General features: G+C 44.7%; 1 protein-coding gene across 1 annotated transcript; it reads right to left on the bottom strand.

Moving 5' to 3' along the window:
- Positions 1 to 1,265: 1,265 nt before the first annotated feature.
- On the bottom strand, positions 1,266 to 14,616 carry cercam (cerebral endothelial cell adhesion molecule). Its single transcript, XM_012834114.3, has 12 exons — positions 14,291 to 14,616; positions 13,319 to 13,429; positions 11,973 to 12,090; positions 9,178 to 9,312; positions 8,792 to 8,996; positions 8,222 to 8,341; positions 7,678 to 7,754; positions 6,947 to 7,053; positions 6,275 to 6,407; positions 5,252 to 5,379; positions 4,346 to 4,549; positions 1,266 to 2,523 (listed from the first exon to the last, which is right to left on the bottom strand). The coding sequence occupies exons 1-12, from the start codon at positions 14,491 to 14,493 to the stop codon at positions 2,295 to 2,297; spliced, it is 1,770 nt and encodes a 589-aa protein (XP_012689568.2). The 5' UTR covers positions 14,494 to 14,616; the 3' UTR covers positions 1,266 to 2,294.
- Positions 14,617 to 15,830: the final 1,214 nt, after the last annotated feature.

The following is a 15,830-nucleotide window of genomic DNA, read 5'->3' as shown; positions in this document are numbered from 1 at the left end:
TTGGTATGAACCTTTCCCCTCCAGGTCAGAAGGGGGTGCTAGTGATTCACACTCATTTTGCTTCTGTTCACAACACACACATGAAGTAAAGTTAACGGGCCAGGAGCTGTATAGCAATCAGTAATCCACTAGAGGGCACCATAGCCATTCTTTTTTTTCCTCCATCTCTTCTGCCCTATTTCATTTGCTCATGTTTTTCTGTCTCCCATTCTGACATTTCCTTCTTACTTTCTCTCTCTCTTCCTGCCACGCCACTATTGCACTTCACCCAGTCCTGCAGTGATGTCAGTGACCAGAAGACAAGTGGCCAGACACCAGACCAGCTGGCCTCACCATGCTCCAACAGAGAAACGGAGGCTGGCCTAGCGCACGTTTTATATAAAATCTTGTGTTGTTTTTGTGTCGGGTGGTTGAACAGCAGCAGCTGCTTGACAGGATTTGTGCGTCATCTATCACTGAGCTCACTGTCTTTCTCTTTCTCTGCTATTGTTCTGTATTCACTCCATTTTTCCTTTCGAATTTCTTTTTCTTCTAATATTGTCCTTCCATGACTCCCGTCCTTCCTGTCTCTCTCCTTCTCCTTCACGCTGAGCGTGCCTCGCAAGATAGAAGAAAGACCTTAGACGAGCCGCCAGTTTTATCCTTCTGAGAGTAGGCCAACAACAGCAACATTTCTCTCTGGTGACTTCAGCGCTTGGCGTATAACACTAAACACATTTCTCCCTCTCTGTCAGCCACACACAGTTTAGGCTGCAGCAAACGAAGCAATAAGAAAAATACCCGCTCACTTTCACACAGGCTAAACATAGCCATGGGAGAAATGGAGTCATTGTGAAATTACTTCATCTGAAACGCAAACCAGGGTCCCCCATCTCTCTGTGCAGTACCAAAGACAAACATGGCATTCAACATCACATGTGATGGCCTAGGGACCTGACAAAAGTGTGCTAAAAGGCACTTAAAGGTACAGTCCGTGATTCCAATCCAATACACTTGCTGGACCCCATGGTCCTCTAGCTGTCTGTTCTGTGTGTGTGCGCTCAAAAAAACTCAGGTGCTGTACATGGGAAACAAACAAAGTGGCTCGGACCCAGCTATAAACAATTACAGCCAATCAACACGTTGCTTCAGCAGCATGGAAAAGAGGGGTGTAATTTGACTGACTATTGAGCTCAAATATCAGAACTTTGCAGACTATGCCTTTAAATGCCTGCTTGCAAGTGATCTTGTAGTGAAAGTAAGATGTACATACAGACAGAGAGAGGTTAGGGAGGGAAAGTTTACTAGAACCCAATTCAAACCGGCATTTATGTGGAGAGACTCAAAAACGAATCTACATATTTTCTGTGTAGTGTTAGGCCACATGAAGACATTTTGAGGGAAAGCATTTCCCACACAAACACTGCTGCTATATTTGGTCATGGTCTATGGCAGAAGAACTGGCCAAGCAGTTGCTCTTAGTTACTAAAAAAAACATACTTACAATAGACACTGAAAAAAAACCTCACAAACCTTAGTTTAGGTTATCATTAAAGAATCTGTACAATAAGCAAATATCAAACTGCAATAAAGCTGAGACCTTAAGAACAATACAACACACAACTTCTCACTTCACACACACCCTCATACACACACACATACAACCACACCTGATTGTTATTATCCAATTAGAAAAGTTCAGAATCTAGAGAGAAGGTTGCAAGAAGAGAAGAAGTCTAGGAGAGGGTTGTCATGGTATCTCCCCATACCTAACCGGCACTCCAAGGTCCTGGTGTCCTTGTCACATGTGCACGTGCAAAAAATACAAAAACATATAAATGAATGAGCCCAAATGTCCTAGAAGCCTTCAAAAGCACTCACGCCGTGCAGATGAGTTTGTTTTCCCGAGGAGCCTCGGCGTCAACACTGTTTGGTTTGAGTATACTATACTATATAAGTAGTATACTATACTACTTATCTATGTGTGTGTGCGTATATCTGTGTGTGTGTGTGCTTTGTAGATGAGGGAACTGTTTTTCATGTGCATCTTCTCAGTGAAGAGCTTCATGAAGCTTCATGGGCAAGACGCACCTCCTTGAGTGGATAAAGAAAAAGAAAACACCATCAAAGTCTCCAGCTCAGTTTGTTTCATGAGCCGAAGAGCCCTGGCACAAAACCTCCTCCCAAGGGGAGACTGATATACCGTTCCTCATAGTTCCGTGACTGTAAACTGTCAATGATCCTCAGGGACATTAAGATTGTATCTCATTTGGACAGAGGCTCATTCTTTTTTTTTGGGGGGGGGGGGGGGGGATTCACAGTTCGTCCCTGTAGGCGCTGTTCAGTCCGGCCTGAGGGGTCCCCTTCAGAGTCTTTTGGGACCCCCTCCAGTCGGTGCGCACCGAGTCGTCGTCCCACAGCGTGGAGGTCTCCGTGTCGCTCACCCAGTCTGGGTCGCCGGCGTACTGTGCGGGCTGCACCAGTAGGGGGCGTGTAGAGTACGCCTGCAGGTTTCGGTTGGGGAAGTGGGACTTGTGGCCCTCGCTGTGCAGGGAGAGACAGTCATGGGAATTATTAGTGCAAGACAATCAAGTTATTGTTGGCAAAAACTCCACAAGTTCCATTCCAAAAATGTGATTGTTTACAAAACTTCCAGAGTCCTGAGGTACCTTGAATGAATTTTCACCTAACACTTCCATGTTTCACAATCATTGAGCAGTCTGGTATAAGACCATGGAGCCTAAATGAGCATAGCTAAGTTTATAGCTTCGATTGATCCACACTAAACACCTTCAGTTTTCTCAATCAGAGTATAAATACTGGCCCAGATAAAAGCTAAGCAGTAAGCCAGCTGGATTGTGTAAGGGGGTTAAAGCAGGCCACGGCCATTTCCTGACTCTCTTGGGCAGGGAGTTGATTCGAACAGAGCAGTGATGTGGAACACTGGAAAAAGTGAATAAGTGAAATAAAATGCAGATGTCTCTCCCTCCCTCCATATCTATCCCCACTTCTTCTTCTTTCCTCACTCTCTCTCTCTCTCTTGCACTCACTCTCTCTCTCTCTTGCTCTCACTCTCTCTCTCGCTCTCACTCTCTCTCTTGCTCTCACTCTCCCTCTCTCTCTTGCTCTCACTCTCTCTCTCGCTCTCTCTCACTCTCTCTCTCTCTTGCTCTCACTCTCTCTTTCTCTCTTGCTCTCACTCTCTTTTTCTTCCTCCCTCACTGTCCTCTTCCCACTTCCTGGGTTTAGAGCATCTTGGCTGAGGAGATGGAGCAGAACACAGAACCACAGAGGGGAACCAGAATGGGAAATGTGGTGGCAGTCAGCCAGGCGCACGCGCACACACACGCACATACACGCGTGTGTGCCCACTCACAAACACAAACACACACACACACACACACACACACACACACACACACACACACACACACACACACACACTCATTTTGTATGCAAGACTTGATGTGTGAGTAGAATGTGTGCCTGGAGGTTACTGGTCTTTTCCCTGTCAAACGCAGCGGAGAAACTTCAGACTTCCAGTCACATACATGAGGCTCCTCTCATTGGCCACCGCCAGCCAACAATGAGGCGAGAACAAAGCTGCATGCCTTAACCAACGGCACGCTCCAAAATGACAGGATCTGCGTGCGGGGAGCTATTTCTAGAAAGGACACTCAGCCCAATTTGGCCACAGTAAAAATCACCTTAAAACTTGGACAAGGAAGCGACCACATTATAACGGTGCTTGTGTACACTAATGATAAGTCTTCTATAATCTACACAGGCCATGCAAATTACAGCTCTTTTTGTTCCTGGCTAGACAGTATGGACGCCCAGCAGGGTTATGATAGAACCGAATATTGCTATTCTATTGTTGTAAGAGACATGAACTAAGTGTAGCATTATTTTGTATCGGTAACTCATACCCCTGGATGTGTACTCTGTCTGTCTCACTGAGACCTGAACCGTTAGCGCAAGAACCCCTTCCCCCACGATAGCCTCTTTCCTGCTATCACCCTTTGTTCTCTGTTGTCATGGTATAAGTGCCAACATATGGTACAGTCAGGTAGGCCATTCTCTGAGCACCACGCTTAGAGCGGGTCTCCACGCTGAAATAAACTCCAGAAATCCTGACTGCGTCTTCCGGTCCGTTCTTCAAGTTTGGCGTGCTCATTTAGATTCTATCAGTTACACAAGCATGACTTATACTGACTTGACTTGACATGTGCATTATCATATCGTGTGTGTATGTGTGTGTGTTTGTGTCTGTGAGAGAGAAACCGAGTGTGTGTGTATGTATTTATGCGTGTCTGTATATAAGTGTGACTACTGAACAGCGACGGGCTGCGTCCCCCACACTCACTTTGGGTGCTTGTCATACATGATGGGCAGGAACTCGTCGACGGGCAGCATCTTGGACAGGGGCTCTGCGTTGATGAGCTTCTGGGCGCCCTGCAGAGAGATGGCGTAGGACAGTGTCCAGTACGAGTAGCCGGCCACAACCAGGTTCCTCACGTTCTCCACCACCTCCTCATCCTCGGGTTTCACCTGCTTACGGCCCAGGTATCTGCACACAGGACCAAACACCACCCATTGATCAAATATAATATATACACTATATGGACCAAAGTATTCGGACGCCTGACCATTACACCAACAGGGACTGTAATGACATTGTATTCAAATACATATACAGTAGTTTAATATGGAGTTGGTCCTCCTTTTGTAACTATAACAGCTTCCACTCTTCTTGGAAGGCTTCTTCTTGGAGTCTGAGTTTCTGTGGGAATTGGTGCCCATTCATTCTGTAGAGCATTTATGAGGTCAGGCACTGATGTTGGACGAGAAGGCCTGGCTCGCAATCTCCGTTCCAGTTCATCCCAAAGGTGCTCGGTGGGGTTGAGGTCAGGGCTCTGTGCGGGGGCCTGTCAAGTTCTTCCACACCAAACTCATCAAGATTATCTTGTCATATCAAGACACAGTGCAATGTTAAAGCTTTTGTGAAAACCATTGTGAAACAATTGCAGGAGGAGAGCTGTGTTGAAGTCCACCCCCCACTAGAGGGCGATGTGTCTCTGGGAGGACTGTTTCACACTCCAGTGCATCCTTTCCCTCCCTCTCGTTCTCTCTTTGTCTTCCTATCATTAATCTTTATCCTCCCTGTCTTCATCATACCGGTGATAGCATTACATAAAAGGACACACCCACCCCCATACCCCCCAACTGTCCCTCTGCGACGATGAGAGCGTCGCCATAGTGACGGACTCACATGATGTCCCAGTCCAGCTCCACCTTCTCCACCTCGTCCATGAGACGCAGGAGCCGACGCTTGAAGTTGCCCTGGAAACGGACGTCGTCTTCTAAGATCAGCGCTTTGTCCAGCTGCATGTCCACCATCTGAGAGAGAGGAAGGGAGAGAGGAGAGAGGGGGCAGACATCTTAGCATCAAACACGGCGCTGATACAGCTAGCATCCCACCACACATCCAACCAGCCAATACACACATTTAGATAAGGAAGAATTGAACAGTGAACAGCTGGTGCTTGGTTAGCAGTGGCATCTTCTAGTGCATAACGTCACACAACTTGCAATTAGGGAGAGCTCACTAATACTAAATATAAACTCTGAAAAGATAATGACAGACAAATGACGATGAAATTATGAATTAATATATGCCATTGTGTGCTTAGGTTCTTCAGATGGTCAAAACAGCAGCCTATATGTTCCTGCAAATGAGATGATTTACTAGAGCTAAAGACGTAATGTTCCCTCTCAAAGGAACGGTCTGTACATCCAGGAAATGAACACCAATGCCCTGGATGCCAGACTGTATGATAGAGTTAGCATTACAACTAGTGACCGTATCTCCCCAAAATACAAAATGACAAGTTATCTTTTATGATATAAATCAATAAAATAGAGATGTTTGTTTGTTTGTTTGTTTGTTTGTTTGTGTGCTTGTGGGTGTGTGGGTGAGAGAGAGAGAGAAAGAGAAAGAGACAGGGAGAGAGAGGGACACACAAAAGAAAAACAGAGCGACAGAAAGAGAGTAGAGTGAATGTGTGTGTGAGGAGAATGGTGTGTGTGTGTGTGAGTAGAATGGTGTGTGTGTGTGAAGACAATGGAGTGTGTGTGTGAGTAGAATGGTGTGTGTGTGTGTGTGAGGAGAGTAGAGTGTGTGTATGAGTAGAATGGTGCGTGTGTGTGTGAAGACAGTGGAGTGTGTGTGTGAGGAGAGTGGCGTGTGTATGAGGAGAGAGGTGTGTGTGTGAGAGGACTGAGTGTTTCTCACCTCCTTCCAGATGTAGTAGTGGCTTAGGAAGCAGCCCACCTCTCCTTTGGTGAGGGTGCGGCCAGAGAAGGGGTCATGGTACCCTGGCAAAAGATCCACGCCCAGGACCTTAATGTCAGTGCTGTTCAGAGCTCTAGAGAGGATATCACACAGAATCAGACACACATGCGCACCATCAGACAGAGAATCACACACACACACACACACACACACACACACACACACACACACACACACACACACACACACACACACACACACACGCACACACACACACACACTCTCACCCACCCACTCACACACACGTACACACACTGGGTCCACACACACACAGAATCAAACACACATACTCACAGTCAGACAAATCAGGCTCATACACTGTCTCACCAACATACACACACACACAGGGTTATCAGCTTTGGGGTGATTTCCAGACACTTTTGGCAAACCAAGGGTTCCTGTCACTAAATGTTCTATGCGGATGCATTCACGTTGAAGAGAACCTTTCTTTTTCCTGAGAGTGTATTGAAAAGAGGCAGGTTAAGGGGGTTGGGTTAGGTAGTCCCAGGAAATTTTAGGGCAAGAAATAGTGGATGCAAAAAAATTGTCTTGTGGATCCATTGGTGTTCTGCTGAGGGTGTACTGAGAAGAAGCAGACTAGGCAGACATTACCCTCCGTCCACGGCGTCCACCACTTTAGCATTGATCCCCAGCTCGTACAGTGACCACATCATCCTCTCTCGTCGCTCCGGCCGCCTCCGCAGGTTAATCAGGTAGATCTACATGGCCACCAGTGGACAAAAGATTTAATCGACCCGCTATTGATTGCTTTAAAGATTTACTTTTACGACTTATTCAATGAAGGGGAGCATTTTTTTTGTGTGTGACAAAAACGACCCTCTCACTGCTGATCAAAGCTATTGATTGGGTATTGATGGCTTTCAAAAATGTACTTTGGGTGTCATTGTAATGATTTTTGTCCCATTCAGGAGGACATTTTTAGTGCAGTACTGAACCCCTTACTGACATAGAATTATAAGGTTATAAAACGGGTTAAACAGAGGATTCTGTCTGAGTTAATCATCAGGGAGAACAAAGCTTTTAGCATCGATTATACATTTAAAAACAATACAGATAGCTAAACTAAGAAAACCATGCCAACACACTTCACGTCCTGGAGTTCTTTTCTTTAGCCTTGTCCAATATTTTCGTATAACAGGACACCTCGTCTGCCGTTCTATATATGTCGTTATAGGTATGCAACACAGCCGTTTAAATATATATATATTATATATATATATATATATAAATATATTTACTGTATATATACTCTTGTCGTAATACACAATACAGATATTGCAGCAAACCCAGACAGACTCTGCACAGACGCAGTGGGCTCTCACCTCGTCAAAGCCCATGGTGTCTGTCTGTTTGAGCTCCTGGTGGACGTAGCCAGAGAAGTACATTGGAGGACCATCCACTGGAGAAGAAATGGACAGTTTCAAGGAGCACTCCACACAAACATTACTTTTTCAAAGCAGGGACATTCACCTCTTCTCACAAAGGTTGATGATATGTTTAGTCTGCCTCTGTGGGGTTGTTATCTGGGTGGCAGTTTATGATGCTCTCTCGGGCTTTATGATCGCCGTGGAAACCACAAGCATGCTGGAGCCTTTAAAAGACTTCTAAGATCAAACCTAAAGACACACTAGGCTATCAGTCACATGTCTAATTAATAATATCTAATTAATAATGTCTAATTAACAATGTCTAATTGATAATCCGTAAATAATAACAATTATATGAATATCCTGTTAGTCAGGATATTATGGATATTCTGAACACATACTTGTGTTTATCCTGAGCAGTTAAACACATGTAAGTGAAAACCACAGAAGGCTAGTGCTTTAAGAGGAAGGACAGGGAGACACAAGGAGAAGCACTGACCCAGGGACTCCGTGTACAGATGGACAAAGTTGATGCGGTCATCCTCCACTGTCTGATGGGGCTTTGCAGGCACATTCAGGTAGCCATAGCGCTCCTTGTTGCATATGTACATCTGGACCTCTGTTCAGGCACACAACACTAACAGATTAGCGGGATATGGCTAATATGTCTAACACCCTGACGAGCAAGGACATACATTTTAGGTTTAGATAGGATTTAGGTTTTGATTTCCAGAATGAACCACAGGCACAGAAAATAATGGTGGTTCCTCATAGCATGCATCATAACAGTCCTTCACCACAACAATATTTGCCAAAACCACAACATTCCATGTAAAGCATGTAGAGCTTCAATGTTCCGTAAACACAGCCCTAAATTCCAACTTTGGAAGGGTTCTCAGTTGTTGCATACTTTTGCACGTAATTGCATGCATTTATTGGCAGAGCTTCCCAAATGAGTTAGACTGTCTTAGGGAAAGCACAATAAATTGAGTATGCAATCTGAGGAAACGCTTGCAATACTAACAGTTTCTGGCAGCGTTTATGTTCATACATAAAAGGCACATTATACCAGAGGCTCGACAGGAGAAGGCGAAGACAATGATATCATCGAAGGGCCAGGAGTAGTCTTTGTGAGGGGGATGGAAGGCTAGCCTCTTAGGGCCTTCCTTACGCAGGTCCAGCAGCATGGTGGAGTGTACCATGGGAACTGGGAAACAGCCCTGCCGGTGGCGATGTACTGTGGGGAAGTACTCTGCCGTACGCCGGTAGTAACCCTGAGAAAAACAATATGAGAACCACAGAAATGTGTCCAACATGTGTCCACTGTACCAGTGTGAGCCACATACTGTATCTGACATTATCTGGCGAAACACAGACAGTGAACATAGCCTTTAACCTGAAATGTTTCCTGCTTACATGTCTCCACTGTGAGACTGGCCCTGCTGAAGCACTCACCTGTGGGGTGATCCCACACCAGAAGTTGGAGTAGGCGCTCTGGGAGTCCAGCATAGGGGCAACGACTGACTTATTCTCAGCCATCATCAGGTTCAGCGTCTCAGGGTTGGTCAGGATGTTGTCTGTGTCTGCATACTAAAAGATCAAAGGTATCGAACCTAGTTTAGAAATGTCATGGAATGGTGACTTCATAACTGGCCATGAACAGCATAACTGGCTATTTTATTTTAACTCTTCTATTTTATTTTTTTAAATAATACAGATACAGTCAAGCGGGAAAGTCTGCACACCCCATTCACCTTCTCCACATTTTATTACGTTACAGACATATTCTACAATAGATTGAATTTATTTTTTTTCTCAAAATTCAACACAAAATAGCCCATAATGACAAAGTGAAAACAGGTTTGTAGACATTTGTCTTTGATATGACACCCAAAAGTGAGCTGAGGTGCATTTTGTTTCAACTGATACTGCTTGAGATGTTTCTAAAACGTAATTGGAGTCCACCTGTGATAAATTCAATTGACTGGACATGATTGGGGATTGCCAACACCTGCCTATATAAGGTTCTACAGTTGACAGTGCATGTCAGAGCAAACTCCAAGCCATGGGGTGAAAGGAATTATCTGCAGACCTCCGAAACAGGATTGTGTCAAGGCATAAATCTGGAGAAGGGTATGGAAAAATCTCTGCAGTTTTACAGGTCCCAAAAAGCACAGTAGCCACCATCATTCTTAAATGGAAGAAGTTTGGAACCACCAAGAATCTTCCTAGACCTGGCCCCCCGGCCAAACGGAGCAATCGGGGAAGACGGGCCTTGGCCAGGGAGGTGAGCAGGAATCCGAGGGTCACTCTGACAGAGCTCCAGCGTATCCTTGTGGAGATGGGAGAACCTTTCAGAAGTTCAACCATCCAGGCAGTACTCCACCAAGCAGGCCTTTATGGTAGAGTGGCCCGACGAAAGCCCCTCCTTAGTAAAAGACACATCACAGCCCGCTTGGTGTTTGCCAAAAGGCACCTAGAGGACTCTCAAACCATGAGAAACAAGATTCTCTGGTCTGATGAAACCAAAATTGAACTTTTTGGCCAGAATACCAAGCGTCACGTCTAGAGGGAACCAGGCACTGCTCATCACCTGGCTAATACCATCCCTACAGTGAAGCATGGCGGTGGCAGCATTGTGATGTGGGGATGTTTTTCAGCAGCGGGAATGGGGCGACTAGTCCTGATAGAGGGAAAGATGAATGCAGCTAAGTACACAGAGATTCTTGAAGAAAACCTGCTCCAGAGCACTCTGGACCTCAGACTGGGGCGAAGGTTTACCTTCCAACACGACAACGACCCGAAGCACACAGCCAAGAGAACAAAGGAGTGGCTTCGAAGAAAGTCTGTGCATGTCTTTGAGTGGCCCAGCCAGAGCCTAGAACTGAATCCAATTAAACATCAGTGGAAAGTGCTGAAAATGGCTGTGTACCGTTGCTCCCCATCCAACCTGATGGACCTTGCAAGGATATGCCAGGAGGAATGGGCAAAAATGTCCCGAATCAAGTGTGCCAAGCTCGTAGCTTCTTTCCCAAGGCGCCTTGGAGCTGTAATCGCTGCCAAAGGTGCAGCAACCAAGTTTTAGGCTAAGGGTGTGAACAGATATAACCTAAACCTAAATAACCTATTTTTGTTTTCACTTCGTCATTATTGGCTATTGTGTGTAGATGTTTGAGGCAAAAAATGAACTCAATCTATTGTAGTGTAAGTCTGTAACGTAATAAAACGTGGAGAAGGTGAAAGGGGTGTGCAGACTTTCCGGCTTGACTGTATTTCTCTAGACTTCTTTTATGACTTTTCTTTTCAACCTGTGTCGGTTTTTACGTCTCCTAAATCATTGTCTTCATACGTCTCCAGTACTGACTTATTCTTATTCACTGGGATTAAACTAGAAACACCAGCACTGGATTCTTCGGTGTAAACTTAAATCAGCACACTTACACATCTTCCTTGTTCAGAGTAAACTTGTGTAGTAATTAAATTGGTCTAAGAACCAATCTTGTGAACAGGAGACACTATCTAGCACGTCCACACAAACTAATACATTTCTGTTACACTTGAGAAGACTGGAAAAATAAGAAACAGAGCAGGATCCTCTACAGTTTTGTTTCACTGACAATCCAGACAACTACATTTTTTTTTCACCAAGTCACATAACAACGCATTTCCTCTACATTACTTCTAATACAACAGGAAGAGACGGCGAGAAAGCAACTTCAAACACTAGCATAATTCACTTATAAGTAGGCCAACTTTATCTGTCACTGCATGTAGATGAAAAAAGGTGGCTGAGATGTTTGTCTTTGTAGGTATGGCAACACAGCCTTTTAAAATGTCTGCATAATGCTCTCCGGTTGTTAAGCTGATGAACCACATGTGGCTACTTAGTGGCATAAAAGTCAAAGGTGTACTCAATCACAGATAAACATGCCTTGTACTTTTCTATTTTATATATGAATGTGTCCTCTATGTGGGTGAAGTGATATTAAATATTCCTCTCTTTAAATAGATGTGTCCACAAAATGGTATCGGGGGAAATGCATTATGGAAGCAGTTTCTGTGGCGTTTTCTCAAATGTGCCTGCATTTAAATAGAAGTAACTACTGCACTGCGGTGGATAAGTATTCAGGGTGATATATTTCTTAATGGGCCTAGCCAGAGACTAGTTGGTGGCTTGGTGGTTTACATCTGTAATGTAAATGCACATGTAAATGCAATGGTCAACTAGGTGGTGTGTGTTATGACCATACCAGGATGTAGTCGGCCCAGCGTTTCTTGGCGAAGGTTAGGGCACCCTGCTTCAGCTTCATCAGGTACTCATATCTGCCATTAGGCCAGTGCTTAGGCCCCAACTCCCCAGGGTAAGATCTGTTCAGTTCCACAGAGATACACACACACACACACACACACACACACACATATACCACAGACACACACACATAATGATGATAATTTCAAAACACTGTTAATGACTTCAGAATGATGATTCATATATACCTTGTATGAATCATCTGCTTATGTAAGCAGGAACATGGCTTTTCTGTGTTTCTGTGTATGTGTGAACTTAGATTATTAGGTGCCACTTAGTCTGCATATGTACAAGAGCATGTTTAGACCAGAGGTGATAAGAAGGGAACTGTGCTTCTTCCGACCTTGTGCAAAACTTCCATCCTTTCCTTGGACGTCAGAAATCCACCACGTGGTTTTCCCTGCTGAACGCTAAACTTCTGTCTAAACCTTGTGCAATGTGTTTACCATGGCTTCACTTTCAGCCTTGTGCTGGGAGTGAGCCCGATTGCAATTGTTGTTGTTGTTTGTCTAATAAATGTACTTATATGCAGCTCCGGAGTCCTGAGGTAACTAGGGTGAATTTTCACCTAACACATAACCTATCAAAACAGCTGATTCAAGGCTGTGGAAACGTGTTCAGGCAAGCTGATCCGTGACCTGTGTTTAAGAGAGAAGGTTACGCCCTGGACGAGTCTGTGGTGTTGACCTCTCTGATGTGAGCTCACTTTGCCTCTTTCCCAGTTATCTCTCTATGCTAAGCTCATAGGATCCTTTGGGTTTGACTCAGCTGGGTTGATCTTCAGCTTTGACGGCTATCAAACCCTTTTTCGGGTATACCTTTCATTTAATTAATGCACCATGGGTAACTAGGTCAGACCGTTCATACTACATACGCTCCAAATGAAAACTCAACACACATAAAAAAAATGTCAATACATGGCTTTTTCATTTTTCTCTAACTGTGGTGGATTATTAGTAGATACAGAGGAGGTAAGTGGGTCAGAAGTAAACACAAACTGTAACCCCAAAGAGCCACGCTGGCCAGAAATCTGGTAGTAACTATTATTGAGCTGTTCCAGTTATGTGTAAGATCACAAGACTGACACTCATTACAGATTCAGAACCGATCTCCATTTTCATTAGTAGCCTGCATGTACTCCTAGTGAGTGACATCCATGATCTTGCCATCGTTTCTCTACCAGCTGAGCCACAGGAACTACGATTGGCTCCGTCACCGGCCCACTAGCCGTTAATTGAGAGGATTAGGGGTGATCAGAGGACGTTCAGGGGTCAAAGACTAACTCACAGAGGTTTGTCCATGGGTCTCCACTCTATGTAGTGGTAGTGCTTCTGCATGATGGTCAGCCACTCTCTCAGAACGGCGGTGGTGTTGTCCGAGTTGTGGTCTGTCGCTGCCCTGAGGAAGAGAGACATAGCAGTGAGGAGGACCAGTGAGGTTTTTGTGTGTGTGTGTGGTGTGTGTGTTCGTGGTGTGTGTGTGTGTGTGTGTGTGTGTGTGTGTGTGTGTGTGTGTGTGTGTGTGTGTGTGTGTGCGCGTGTGCACGTGCGTGTGTGTGCAAAAGAGAAAACAGGACCACAGCTGTACATCAAATTGACTCCAGAGCAGAATTGGGCGTCTTGTCTACATATTGTCATGGCATTCTGGACAATCTGCAGCTGCCACATATACACATTAAGAGCAAAACACAGGGTTATGGCCCGGAGTTAAGCCTATAATTTGGTGGATTGGGTAGATGATGGCAATGCCTGACATTACAATAGCCCAACAGATTTTTCACTTATTATAAGTGAATAGCTAACAACATCCTTAATAATGTGAGGCATTTTTCCTATCCAGACACACACTCACACTTTCACACTGGCACCAAAAGTAGACCTCTTAGGTCCTTAACCACAAGTTTCCAATGAGTAACGTTAACACTCACAATGGCATCACAGACGTTACTCTGGTAAAAGCGAAAGAGCTTAATGTTAATTCTTAGCTCATTATGAGTCTTCAAGTACATTTTCATCAAACTAAAGGAAGAACAAAAATACACAGTAAGTTATAGATGTTAAAAAGTCTAAATAAGTTCACTCGTAATGTGTCGGGGGAGGGGTAACCCCTGACTGAAAACAAAAGCGAGGCAGGGGGAGGTAACTGGTGATATACTGACAACTCATTCCTTTGTGCTGCAATCAGTAAAACAGCAAATTAATTGATTCTTAACCACGACAAAAGGAGGGGTACTGACGTGACGGAAGCCAACGTACATACCAAATAGAGATGCGGTCTTTAGGATAGTTCAGTCTCTCAAGAGCGCCGAGGTAGTAAGGCAGCGAATGGGCAGCATTTCTGGCGATTATGGCAATCACAACAGTAGGCAGCTGCATCTTGGATTCTTCGGTGAAGTTTTCCTCTGAAAAGTAGCATTCTGATGTTGCGAAAATTGACCCAAGTAGTAAAACGGCGAGCAACATGGTGGCAATTCCTGTTGCCCCGTTAGGCTGGTTGTTACACGCAGCTCTAGTCCGCGTCAGCACTTCAGGAAAAAGAGGAGTCTCTCTTAAAACTTTTACCCCCCTTCCAACAACTGCTAAGTAGAAGGCAATGGGGTTTTACATACCAGCTTCTGTAAGACAGTAAGCATGCCAAGCTGTAGGGCGTATCTAACAGAATACGAGTCTTCAATACTTCGTATTTCCAAACAGTTGTAATAAAAACACTACTGTAGGGCTATTATATTCTAGCTCTGGCGGTATTACATTCCAAGAAAGTTCTTAATACACCGGTATGAGGATGTAATTATGACTCTGCGAATGTACTTTATAAAATTAATGTTTGGTTCACAGTAAATCACAGAGACATCTTCTAAACATAAATAGCAGTTGGTTTGATAGTACAGATGTTCTTGGTGTAGCCTGTTAGGCTATTATTTTCCCTTCTCACTTGGTATCACGGTAAACCCTGATATCCCATTCACAGGGGTAGCCCACATCCACCCCTTACAACCACTAGAGGGAGTACTTGAGTCTTTTTTCGTATCATCTTCAGTGTGTTGGTATAGTTGAAGCATATGTGTGAAGTGAGCCCTCAAGACAAACCAACTCGTACAAAATAAACTGTATCGCCACTGATGTATTACCAGTGCTTCCTGTTAACTTCCCTTCCTCCTCATAAGGAACAAATTAAACAAACGTACACGGTACACTTACACAAACATCATTTTTCGAAACTTACATTGACCAGGGAGGATGGATTAACTGTACTATTCACAAACACACCAAAATGATTCTTCCTCTCAGTCTTAACAAACAGTGTACACTGCTGAACAGCAGCACCACTAGACAGAATCTATGCAACTGACCACCTCCTCTGAGGAATCGTAAGGTGGGGGTTATATGGGGACAGAGCAGTGAATAGGCAGAGAATGCAGAGAAAGAAACCTAATCAGAAAGGAAAACAGAGGATTGAAAAAAAACAGGGAGAGAAAGAGAAAATGGGTCGAAGAAATGGCGTGACAGTGAGCTAAACTGAATTTAGTGGCCTCTGTAGGAACGGATTGGGGCCTCTTGGTTTAACAATTGAATCCGGGTGGTATAGTGGACAGAGACAAAGGTCACAGGGAGTTCCATTCACAAGTGGCCTACTCACACACACACCCTCACATCAGGTCTATGAGGGCACTTTCCCAGCGCTCTCTGTGCTGGCTGGCCTGAGAGAGTTCACTCGCTTCCCCACTAACTCTTCACTGTTGAGGTCAAGGGTCAAATGTCATTGGAACGGCGGGGGGAGGTGGGGCGTGTGGGGCAGCGGT

Source organism: Clupea harengus, chromosome 12 (genome assembly GCF_900700415.2).
Source record: "Clupea harengus chromosome 12, Ch_v2.0.2, whole genome shotgun sequence".
Classification (NCBI taxonomy): domain Eukaryota; kingdom Metazoa; phylum Chordata; class Actinopteri; order Clupeiformes; family Clupeidae; genus Clupea; species Clupea harengus.
The sequence above is the reverse complement of the archived record's forward strand: the minus strand, read 5'-3'. Positions and strand labels throughout refer to the sequence as shown.

Coding starts and splice junctions, on each gene's coding strand:
- cercam (XM_012834114.3), bottom strand. CDS start 14,493: ATGTTGCTCGCCGTTTTACTACTTGGGTCAATTTTCGCAACATCAGAA. Junction 4,550..5,251: donor GAGCTGGACTGGGACATCAT/GTGAGTCCGTCA, acceptor TCCTGTGTGCAG/ATACCTGGGCCGTAAGCAGG. Junction 2,524..4,345: donor ATGTATGACAAGCACCCAAA/GTGAGTGTGGGG, acceptor CTCCCTGCACAG/CGAGGGCCACAAGTCCCACT.